This window comes from Siphateles boraxobius, unplaced genomic scaffold (assembly GCF_051911475.1).
Source record: "Siphateles boraxobius isolate OS27281-9 unplaced genomic scaffold, OSU_SipBor_1 8, whole genome shotgun sequence".
Classification (NCBI taxonomy): domain Eukaryota; kingdom Metazoa; phylum Chordata; class Actinopteri; order Cypriniformes; family Leuciscidae; genus Siphateles; species Siphateles boraxobius.
The window spans coordinates 3,523,416-3,535,801 of record NW_027509208.1 but is presented as its reverse complement, the minus strand read 5'-3'; the positions used below and the strand labels follow the sequence as shown (position 1 = coordinate 3,535,801).

The following is a 12,386-nucleotide window of genomic DNA, read 5'->3' as shown; positions in this document are numbered from 1 at the left end:
AATGTTGTCTTTTGTGTTCAGCTGAACAACAAAATGTACAGAATTTTCAGTAAAAAAAAAAAAATTAATATCTTTGATTATCTGGTAAAATGTGCAATAAAACACAAATTGTATTAAAATACAACCTTTAATGTAAACAAGGGCCACTACGTTGGGGATAAAAGGCAACACAAGTTAAAATCATATTTCCAATGTAGAGTTGAGATGGAAAGGGACCCACTCAGAGATCGAACAAATGATATAAGGCACATTTAGCTCTTTTATGTGGGTTCCCATTTTGGATCGTTTCACTGGTCCTTGTTTTACTGGGGATGTTTCGCATTTTTCACAGAATATATAGGAAAATTACTGACTGCAGTGTATAAACACTTGAATACGGCCCAACCTAGTTCACGTAAAAAATTTTACTCTGTATAATAAGGTATTGCTTAATACAAAAAGGCAGGTTTTCATGGTCTGTCTGACTGACTATCTATTGTAAAACAGAGACTGATACTGTATAGCATTATAGTGCACTGGCTCACAATGGCTTCAGTGTTCTGGTCAGGTATTACCACATGACAAAAGCATTTAAATGGATCAAATTATTATCAGAATATTTCAGAAATTTATTAACTACATATAGGTACATTTATATTTTAGTGTAAACATTAATTAGGTTGGGCCCCAACCTCAAGGCAAGACACCATCATGGCTTTTTCCAGAGTTGATATTTTGGTTACAGAACAAAACGTTTTTTCCCATCATGGAGGGTGTTTTCAAAGAGAGGTGGTTAAAAGTTGTGCGTGTAAAACATGCAAAACTGTCATACAAAAATTCATCATTTCGAGATGCCTAATCCAGACCTCATATACTCATACACCACATAACTGATGCTGACAGCTGGGATCACTTTCATGAAGTTGGGCAATATCCCACGGTACAGCCCAAAAAAGCCCTCGTTCTCCATGATCTTCTTCACTAACTTGGACATGGACACCTGCTCTGATCCCTCCATTGACGCTAGGAAGAATAAAAAGGAAATGTTAGGCAAATTACAGTGCAAAAGGATAGATGAGGTGTATTTTCCGGCCAGTGTTTACCTTGGGCCTGCATGCGTGTGCGGATCAGAGCGAGAGGGTAACTGGCCAACTGGCCGCATGTGCTGGAAATGGTCCCACAACCGAGAAGAACCAGCACTCCTGGGTTAGCGGTGTCTTTAGCATAGCGAGACAACCAGGCGTTCTTCAGGGTCTGTAGAAATAGAAAGAATAAAATTATACATTTATTCATATTTTGCATTAAAATGCATGTTATCAAATAAGAAGATAGCATAGACACGCCAGTCCCATATTGCGAAATTGGTATTTTTAAATAGGCCTTTTAAGGTTAAAGCAGGCTAGTTTTAGCAGCTCAACATGTCAAATTAGCATAAATCACGATTCCAAAAAGAAAAAAACAGATGGGAGAGTAAAGTTCTGCGCGTGATCTACTGACGCAGCCGGATCATTTCCATAATGACCAACGCAATCTACCAAGAGCAACTGCTTTAAGACATGCGTAATTTGGGGCGGTAAATAATGGCACACATACCAGTATATTAACAAGCGCAAACCTTAGTAAATCACCTTGAGTGATTCATTTAAATACTCTCCTACCATAAATCTACCGTCTGAAGGGGAAACTTCTACAAATGTATATGCAATAAGGTCAGAAGGTCAAGGTAAAAAATGCCCACACCTTTTAGGCACTATATTTTCACTGCATGTCTTTATTAAATACTAAAGAGGGTTTTTGCATTGGCGCAAGCTGTTAGTTAATCCTGCCCTTGGTTTCTTGTTCTTATTTTAAATAAAAATGTTTGGATCCCGTCAGCAAGGGACTGGTGTGGTTTTAGTAATTTTTTACTATTATAATATTTATTAATATTCAGAATTAGCTTTTTCAGTTTTATTTAATTTCAGCTTAAGTTTAACCATTTATTAATCATTTTTAGTACCCATTTTAGTACCCATTTATTAATACAATAAACCTGTCTAAATTTTATATTTGTGCACCTCAGGTAAAGTAAAAAAGCTTTTTGTTCTTTCTTTTTTTTATTACTTTTGACCAATTGTTTATTTGATTTATCTGATATGCAATGTTTTTGTAAAAGATTTTTTTCTTAATTAAATTCTTTATATGTTTTCTAGAAAAAGGGACCAATCTATTAAATGCTTATCTTCATGTCCTTCATTACATAGCCGACTATATTTATGAGAAATAAATACACAAAAATGCAAACGCATTGATAAGTAGGTCACAAACCAGAAAAACTTGAAAATGCCAAGTGGTGTAACACCTAAACTAAAAATACATAGGTGGATATTCAGGAACTGGGTTTACAGTCTAACAATATAATCTTGAGCAGTGGTTCCCTGGTCCTGGAGAACCCTTAACACTGAACACATTAGTCCACTAATATAGTTGACTTGAGGGATTGAATGAAAACGATTGCATGAATCTGCTTGTGCTTGCGGTTTAATAATCATTTGAAACATGGCAAACTGGCAGCTCCAGTAGTAAGATGAAAAGATTTATCTTTAACTCTGTCATGGAATGTATAAACCTTAATTAAACAATTTAATAATCAGTTAAAAGGAATTTATACCTGTATGATATTACGCTGTAGCCACATTGGACCAGCGGTTTGGAAAATCAATGGATGATTCAGCTGCGGGCGTCCCCTTCTGGTCAGACTCGGGAATTCATTCAGCGCGTGACTCACAGTGCATTATTGGTATTCTATAGCCGTTGAGCATATTACATCAGTTGTACACTAGTTTTTGCAGTGCATTGTGGGATTGAAAGAGTCCACTCGATAATGTCCACTATGGTTTCAGACACCTCTATAACAGGCTGTGCTCTCAAATAATGCCCCATTTAAGGGTATAGGGGGCGATTTCGGGGACAGCCCTGGTCACTTCATACGTTTTCTCTAATTGAATAGCTATCTGATCGTGAAAAGACCAGGTGTAAATGCCCTTCTAAATGCTTTCGAGACAGATTTAAATTAGTTCACTCAAACCACTTAAGGAGGTTGTCTAAGACACATTCCAGACGAAACTGGACAAGTGTAAATGCATCTGGATATTGAAACCACATATGTAAATTTTACTCCTCCCAAAAAGGTCAAAAATTAACTTGAGAGCTTGTTATAGGTTACATGATGGGTTATAGCCAGATGTGACCGGGCTACTGCAACATGCATCGCCTCATATGAGTAGCTGAGTATCTCTTCAGCAAGCCGACGTTTGAAACTAAACGTTTGGAGTCGCAGACGCTCATCACATAATCATCTTCATTAAAAGTAACGAGACTGAATGATCAGACCAGTGCTGATTCTGCTCTCTGCTACAGTAGTCTTTGACCCTGAGATCAAATAGTCGACGTGAACTCCGTTAAATTTGCATATAGCATGATAATTGAAGACCGGATTCATATTAGTTTTGTGGAGGCACATTTATGTGTCCAAGTATAAATGGAACCGTTTTAATAAATCAGATAGCTATCCGATCAGTAAAAACACATGAAGTGACCAGGTGTTAATAGGCCCTGGGGGTATTCCAGGACCAGGATCGGGAACCACTGATCTTGAAGTATTTCACAGTGTTTCAGAGTTTGTACTCACCTCATACACTGCTAAATCTATTCCAGCATACGGAATAATTCCAATGATGTTGGGCACATAGCCTTTATAAAAGGCCTTCACACCCTCCTTCTTCATAATCTTCTTAGCACAGTCAAACATTCCAGAATACTGACCGGTCTTCCTCAGAGTAAGTCTGGTCTTCATTACCTACAATTTAAAAGAGTTAAAACATTCATAATCATTTACCTGAAGATGTGCACCATGTATCATTATTGCCACTGAGCACAGTTCATTTTAAATGGGCAATGTTGGAGCCACAATATATATATATATATGTATACATATATATATATACATATATATATACATATATATATATATATATATATATATATATATATATATATATATATATATATATATATATATATATAGACATCTTTATAAGTCTTCAATTTCTTCCAAGAACATCATATAGAAAAATCCATTTCCATGGGTCTCATCTCACCTCCATTGGGTAGATGGCTGTTTGAGCGGTCGCGCCGGCCATAGATCCAGCAATGAACCTCTCATGTGACTGGACTTTCCCACCATCTCTGGTCAGCATCCTCTTGTACTGTCAAAGCACAACACAAAACACATGTAACTGATGTGAAAGCTCATCCAAGCAAAACTGAGATGGGTTTAAAACAATCGGTTCTCTTCTCATTAGGTAAAGGAAATGCGATCTTCTCCATTGCAGTTATCCTCTGTCCTCCACACCGGATTACCAGTCCAGGGTTTTTTGAATGACTGCTGTTAAAATAGCTCTCACTAACACGCTGCTTGTGTAAGACACTTAAGCAATGTCACATGAGCGTTTGACCATCGTAATCACAGCCATGTTGATATTCAGATAATTTTGAGTAACTGACATTTTCACACACAACATTGGCTACTTATTTTGCTTATTCTTGCTTCACCAAGAAAAATATTAGCACAAAGACAAAAAACTAAGATTGTGGCAAAGAAAAATGCAAAAGTGGAAGTGGTTTTCAGTGTTTGTGGGTTTCTTGGTAACATGGGTTTCTCAGTGTGTCACACTTGGCAATCACACCATCTTTAAACCAACAGATATATTCACTGAGCATCTGTCTGATCTGTAGTTCAGTATTATTTGTTGATTTAGAGGGTGTTTTCTCACCTGCTCATACGCCATGAACTTGATTGAAGTTTCTGGAGCGATTTTTATGACGTTGACTCCATTACCCCTCCACAGAGAGGCCACGCCCCCTTCTTGAATCATCTTCTTGAATCCACCCACCAGACTGATTTTGTTGGTTTTTGAGGAATGAACCTATGAAAAGTATAGATTTACTGACTCATTACACCATTCAATTAAATAATAAGTTAAATACATGAAATGTATTCATTCAGCAGTAGACCAGTGTTATTTTACTATTATTTATACTAATACTATACTATTTACTAATATAACTATAATATATTATATATATTTTTGTATTAACTGAAAATATAAAATTAAAAGTTATTATTATTTTAATTTTAGTTTTAGTCATTTTGTTATGAGCTTTAGTCATTTTTTCAACAACTGTAATTTATTTTTATTCCAGTTTTAATTTTAGTAAAACTTTAATTTGACTAAATCTCAATATTCCTTTCCAGTAAATAATGTTAATTACATTAAATATCTTGTAATATTCATCATCCAATTCAAATATCAGTTGATCATAAATGTTATCATCTCACAGAATTGTATTTCTCAAGTAAATTTCTCACTAACATGCAGCTTGTGTAAGACACCTGTCACATAAGCATTTGGTCATCATAATCATGTCGTGTTGATATTCAGTAAAACAGTTCCCTAATCTACTAGTTAATATTGAGTAATTGACATTTCACATACAATATGGCCAGTTTATTGAACATCTATTCTCTGAAAAAAAATTTATTTCTCAAGTAAAAGTATCTTGTTTTATGGATGTGTATGTATTTTTACTAGAAATAATATTGATAAGGAAAAAGTCTGATTATTTCTAGGCTTGATTACTGCAATGCTCTTCTAGCTGGACTTCCATCATGTGTTACTAAACCTCTACAAATGATCCAGAATGCTACAGCCCGCCTTGTCTTCAACGAGCCCAAAAGGGCTCACGTCACTCCTCTGTTCATCTCACTGCATTGGCTACCACTCGCTGCTCGCATCAAATTCAAAGCTTTGATGCTTGCATACAGATCTACCACAGACTCAGCTCCGTCCTACTTTCACTCCCTACTACAAGTCTACGTCCCTACCAGAAGCCTACGATCGGCCAAGGAGCGACGGCTCGTGGTGCCATCACAGCGAGGCACTAAATCACTCTCCAGAACATTCTCATTCACGGTTCCATGCTGGTGGAATGATCTCCCCACCCTCGTCCGTAATGCAGAATCCCTGACAGCATTCAAAAGACAACTGAAAACTCATCTCTTCCGTGAGCACTTAACATAATTTTTTTTTTTTTTAATTAACAAAAATTCTTCTTCTCTTTTAAATCTTTCCTTCCCTTTTAAATCTTCCCTTGTCTGGCTTTTGGTACTCCGAGCAATGCCTGAACTTTGTATTTTGAGCACTTGCGTCGTTCTTCCCTCTTCACGATAACTCGCTTGCTTTAGTCCCAGATGTCGCTTTGGATAAAAGCGTCTGCTAAATGACTAAATGTAAATGTAAATGTAAAAATATGATGAAGTGCAAATTTGGGTTTTAGAAAATCTGAACTGCACCTGCATGTAGACTTTCATTCTGTCCAGGGGGGCGGTTCCTGTTCGAGAGATCGCCCCTGCCACGGCCCCGGCAACAAGCTGCCTCCACCAGATGCCAGTGGTCTTCTCCTCCTCAGTGAACTCATCTGGAATGCTTAGACTGTCACCTATATCCAACACCTAGCACACAATAGAGGTGAAGTTAGTTCATAACCAGATGAATCTTGCAGAGTAACTTACCAAACCATACTGAATCCTACATTGACTTGAGCTCGGAGAAAAAAGCTTCTTTGTCTTAGTGTTGGATTGAAATATGAAAACAATATCCTGTTACTGTTTTATGACTGGTCATTTACAGTGATATGCAAAGAATATGAAAATAGACAAACATCATGGATCCAATATAACAGTTTATGTGTGAAAGATGCAGTGTTAAGCAGAATGTACATGGGCCTCATTGCTGGACCAATTCTGACCTTTAAAACCGCACAGCTACTGAAGATGTAGCATTTGTAAGAGACAATAGTCAAAATAAAGCTCAAAAGGGTTATCAGGTCTTAAGTTAAACGGAAGGGGGTTCAATTGTATAATATTACATTTCTACTAATCACATCTAACTTGCACCTAATTCATAACACATATCCAATCCAACCTGTACTTAATTACAACCTAACTCTTAATCCAAGTTAGTGTAATTAAGGTCATCATCACCGTCATCTTATGTAATATATCAGTACTGCATCACAGACTTGAACAGGCAACACTATCTTTATTAAAGGGTTAGTTCACCCAAAATTAAAAGTTATGTCATCATTTACTCAACCTCATGTCATTCTAAACTTTCAAGACTTTCTTTTTTTCTACAGAACAAAAAGGAAGAGATTTTAAAGAAAACAGTTTTGGTTCCCATTGACTTCCATTGTGTTTTTTGTCCATTTAATGAAAGTCAATGGGAACTGAAACTGTTCGGTTTCCGACATCTTTCAAAATATCATCTTTTACGTTCCACAGAAGAAAGAAAATCATGAAGGTTTGGAATGGCTTGGTGGTAAATAAATGACAAATTTTTGAATAAATGCCTAATACAACCTTCATATATTTGTTGTCATATATGCCATTTTGAATCGTAAATTAAGCTATGTAGAAACAAAATATACCTCAATCGCATATTTTCACATTCATATCTTTATATCATAATATGGAGGATACAGCTCAGCAGACCAAATCTGCTTTGAAATAATGCGGATCAGAGGACCTACCATATCTACATCCATCACATATATAGCTTCTTCATCCTCAAAATCAAAGATGAGCCATTCCCCCTTGTGCTCCTGCAGCAAAGCCATGCTGACCCTCTGCTGCCAGCTCGTCTGATACCAGCCGTAGATGCTAACAACTACAACAAAGATCTATTGGTTCACCAGCTCTCCTCACAATGTTACAGTATCGGTTCACTCCTTCATCTCTGCCCAACATCACTGCACTCCAGCAGTCCAGCAGTCAGATGACGAGCACATCCAGGGATAATCCCAGTACAGGACAGTCTTAAATTAGCTTCGCTGCAATTGGCTGTAACGACTCTCGCTAAACCTGCACTGTCTCAAAATCTGTGTGATTCAGGGTGATTTTTGCCCTGCGCTTACTTTAAGTCTAAAACTTAAGTCAACCCGGAAAGATTTTAGATAGAAATATCCAGAAAGATTGTATTATTTTAAAGGGATATAAATCGCTGGCCAAGCTGATTAAAGGACTTCCTAGCTGTGTGCCTTCTGAACAGTCAATGACATGTGACTGTTTGACTAAACAAAGCCAGGCCGTCACCATAGCATTTAGTGTTCATCCTAAAAACTGATACCTGGTAATGGATGTATGTAATATGCAATATCGGAGTTCGTTTGTGGAACTTACAGTGGAGTGTTTCCAGTAGCGTATGATTTGCTGAAGGTTATCTGCTGGGTTGAAGAGAAAATGTTCCCTCCATTCATTCCAATCCAGAGACATTGTTCCATCCACATCAATACTGGAGAACAAAGGTCAAATGAGAGAAGACAAGTAGGTCTGGAGAACAATTTTCTATGTGGTAAAGTTACCATGGAGCTTAATGGTGAATCAATTGAAATTGTCAATGAAATAAGAATTGTCTTATTTTAGCATATACATACATACATATTACATACATACGTATATATATATATTTTTTTTTAGCACAAAGAAAACAAAGCCTATTTTTTGTGAGATTGTTATATTTGCATGTTTTATTTTTATTTTTTCATTAGTCTCATTCTTTTTGTCCCCTTTCAAACCATTACTAATCTTTTTTTCCTGCATGATAATCATAAATTTTCCCAAGAAACTCTTCTTTTCTCTGCAGTACTTTTATCAGCAAACTAATTATATATTAGCATGAGCATTTCACAAGCAAAGACTTAACACCAGCATATTGTGGAGTTCCCTAATCACTGACAACACATATGTTGCAAAGACTTGCATACATTTTACATAAAGGCCTGTTCACAAAAAGTTAACACTATCACATATCACTACATTAAAGCAAGTACAATTTGTATCAGGTGTGTAATATTTAGCATTAAAGTGAGATGAATCATGTGTGAACAGACATTTCATCTAAATTTGTGTTTCACTTTTTCATTTAGTTTGAGAATATGCCTTTATAGTACCTGTGGAGGATCTTCTCTGCATCTTGATCTGTCAAGTTTATGCCAATGTCTTTAAGTGACTGCTGAATCTCTTTGGCATCAATGCGACCTGCATACGATGCATACGAGCAAATAATGTTAATTAACGTTTATTTTGTGATCAACAAAAGCAGAATGTACGATGACAAGTTTTCAATTTAACTCTAAATTAGATCTTCAGAATACACACTGTTTCAAAGCAGCTTTACAGAAAGTCATACTGTTAAGTCTATAATGCCTTAATGCTTAAACATAGAGTGGTTTTAAGGCTAGGCGATATTGCAATATATTATAATGGTATAGGAGTTGATCCCATTAATCTAATGGTCCAAAAGTGCTTCAAAATTAGTCCTCAAAGGAGAGCAAAAAACATGCAGTATACTTTAATCTTACCATCCTCATTTTTATCCAGACTCTTGAAGGTCAATCTGAGTTTTTTCTCATGTTCTCTCAGATACTTGGAAAACTCCTCAAAGTCCAGCCCCTCATCCTTATCAGTGTCTCCAGAGGCAACAATTTTCTGTAAGAGAAAAACATAACATGAGGTTCCTGAACATTGCACATTGTAAAGATTCTGTTCAAGATATAAATCCAACGGAAACAATTTCTCAACTTTATAAAAGATAAAACATTGCTCATCTCATTTACTCCTCATTTTCATATTCAAACTGACAAACATGGCTTTTTTTTCCTGACATCAATGTGAGCTTTAAAAACACTGCCACCCAGTGAACTTCTACACACTTCTGACTTCAGTATAATGTAGAAATGTAGGTAATACAAATCATATGAGCAACAAATGATCACTCAAAACAGGATAACTATTATAAACCCCATTTAAGTGACCTGATTAGTTTGCTGGAATACCGCTCTGTCTTTGAACTTTGATACAGTCTCATCTGAATGGCAAGGTGGGGTTGTATCAGCTGTCTCAGGTGTTAGGAATGTTAAGGAAGAATGGAATATGGGTTATAAATGAGCAGTATAGGAGTGTCTTTACCCACCCTTTTGCTTTAAGTGCACTTCATTGCAAATGACAGGAAATGGGATAACCTGTGTGACTGGAAACCCCTATTCGAAAGGAATTCCCTTTTTAGGGGAATGTTGAGACTAAAAGCTATTATCTTATATTGCCCTGTAGTCAAAGTTTGGTGACTACTCCTATGAGCAATAAACGTAAAAAGCATGAGTATATTATTTACTCAGATCTCTGAATAGTATCAAATGTTAATATAAGAGGAAGAGGAGGAGGATATGGGCTGGCACTAAATGCATCATTTCCCATCATTTATTTGAACTACTACTACTACTAATAGCATTTTCTAATAAATAATTCAGCTTAAAAGCATGTATTATTTATCAGCATTTTTACATCAAACAAAATGGTGGATTTTTCATAGAAGTACATTTCTCTTGCACGCGAACAATAATGCTGAACAGCCTGTCAACGTGGTTTACGTGGTTTATGTTGCACCCAATACGCAGAGCTATAACAAAAGTGAGTCAACCACAAGAATGCAGTGAACTGGAATTACCTGTGCTTCTCCTTTCCCCATAGAGAAGCCCATAGCAGCCAGGCCCGTCTTGAGCTCAGAAACATCTACTTTCCCATCTTTATTAACATCCAACTTCTCAAACAACTCCGAGAAACTTTTCGCGTTGTCCTCCTCCAAACAGTGCGAGTCGATGAACACGAATTTCCTTATCATTTGATACATGATGAACTGCGATATGTGTACAGTATTTATATTTTTTTTCCGCACGGGATCCAAAGATTGCAGGGAAACTGCGGAAGAACAACAGATGTTGCCTGGCACAGGAGAAAACAGACCCTCCCTAAACGCCTTGTTCACTATGTCAGACTATCGTAGTCATTATTTTATTGCCACTATCTCTTGAAACGCAACGCTGTTATTAATATGTAGGCGTTTCGGACTGAGCTGAGCTAAGAAGGAGGGACTAGTATTACTAGGGTTATTTCCGAGCCGTGCCTTCTCGTTTAAGACGGACACACCCAAATGTACACAAGCTCAAGACAGCCAGTTGATGTTTTTTTTTGTTTGTTTTTTTCTATTTGACTCACTGTGTCAAGAATAACTTAACAGAGGCTGCATTTAGTAATTCATGCTCAACTTCCCATTTTTCATAGGCTGTGCATCGCCTATACAAATAGATAGATAGATGTTCTTTTTTGCAAACATACTTACAAACATACTACTGCAAACAGACATTCTTTACAACTTAAAAGTACTTAACGTACTCAGTAATTTGAAAAAAATAAGCACAGATCAATCTGCAATACCAAACAAGACCACAGGGAGATGCCAGAGGACTGGATATAGCTGTACAGTAGTATACGGATCAATTCTGAATTATTAAACAACAAAATACAAATGAAAAATAAAAACATTCTTAGTCGGACTGTGTGGAAACTCGATGTCATCGTGAATAGTTCCTCTGATAGAACAAGCACTCGTGTCTGTCTATGTTTGGATCGTCTGGTGCCCATGTGTGGGCCTACATAAACACCACACCACACGGATCCTCACAAACCTCTCGAAAACAACCGTCTTCAGCGAGCATCCGTTATAAAACACTCACAGTACATTAATTTTGACAACTATGCGATGTTAAAGCGATCAGTGAGCCGAGAGCGCACATACACGGTTTGTTTGCGCAGCACCAGTAACGTTAATAACGGGCTCGCGCATATGCTGCAATTCTTTACCTTCATTACAATCGTCATCAATCAAAGCTTTATTAGTGACACTGGTTTTCTTTATCCAACTGAGAGATGTAGTTTGCGTATCCTATGTTCATGAAGATGTTGGGTGTTTTGAGCCGCCTTCAGTCTATATTTTTTCATACAGCGCGATGAGGAACGGTTTCAGTTGCTCCGAAACAAGAGAGTTTGTGCTTTGTTTTAATTTTTTTTAACATATATATATTTAATTTATCATTTTTTTATTCGACGTATTAATAATACCAAAATAATAAATTATATTAATATATTTAAATTAATTTTAAGTAGGCTAACAATGGGGCCCACAGGTTGAAAACTTTTGTTACAGTCTATGGTTGAAAACCACTGAGATAGATAGATAGATAGATAGATAGATAGATAGATAGATAGATAGATAGATAGATAGATAGATAGATAGATAGATAGATAGATAGAATGTGCAATGCATAATCAGTTGCACAGCTGCAGAAACAAATCCCCTAGATCATCCTAAATATAGCAAGTTACTGTGGTCAGATTTGAATGAGGTAAATATAGCTTCAAAAGACTGCATAGCGAATAAATATAATTGCAGTACAAGTTCCTATCACGTAGG

At 36.6% G+C, this 12,386-nt stretch overlaps 1 protein-coding gene across 2 annotated transcripts; it reads right to left on the bottom strand.

Moving 5' to 3' along the window:
• Positions 1-108: 108 nt before the first annotated feature.
• On the bottom strand, positions 109-11,908 carry slc25a24 (solute carrier family 25 member 24). Of its 2 annotated transcripts, none has more exons than XM_077220809.1 (10): positions 11,777-11,908; positions 9,442-9,568; positions 9,031-9,118; positions 8,261-8,372; positions 6,374-6,532; positions 4,794-4,946; positions 4,119-4,226; positions 3,650-3,817; positions 1,083-1,233; positions 109-1,002 (listed from the first exon to the last, which is right to left on the bottom strand). In XM_077220809.1, exons 1-10 carry the CDS (start codon positions 11,792-11,794, stop codon positions 821-823), a joined length of 1,266 nt encoding a protein of 421 aa, XP_077076924.1. In that variant the 5' UTR covers positions 11,795-11,908; the 3' UTR covers positions 109-820. The 2 variants fall into 2 exon arrangements, with proteins under 2 accessions (XP_077076924.1, XP_077076923.1); XM_077220808.1 differs by lacking the exon at positions 11,777-11,908 and adding an exon at positions 10,584-11,085.
• Between the last annotated feature and the right edge of the window lie 478 nt (positions 11,909-12,386).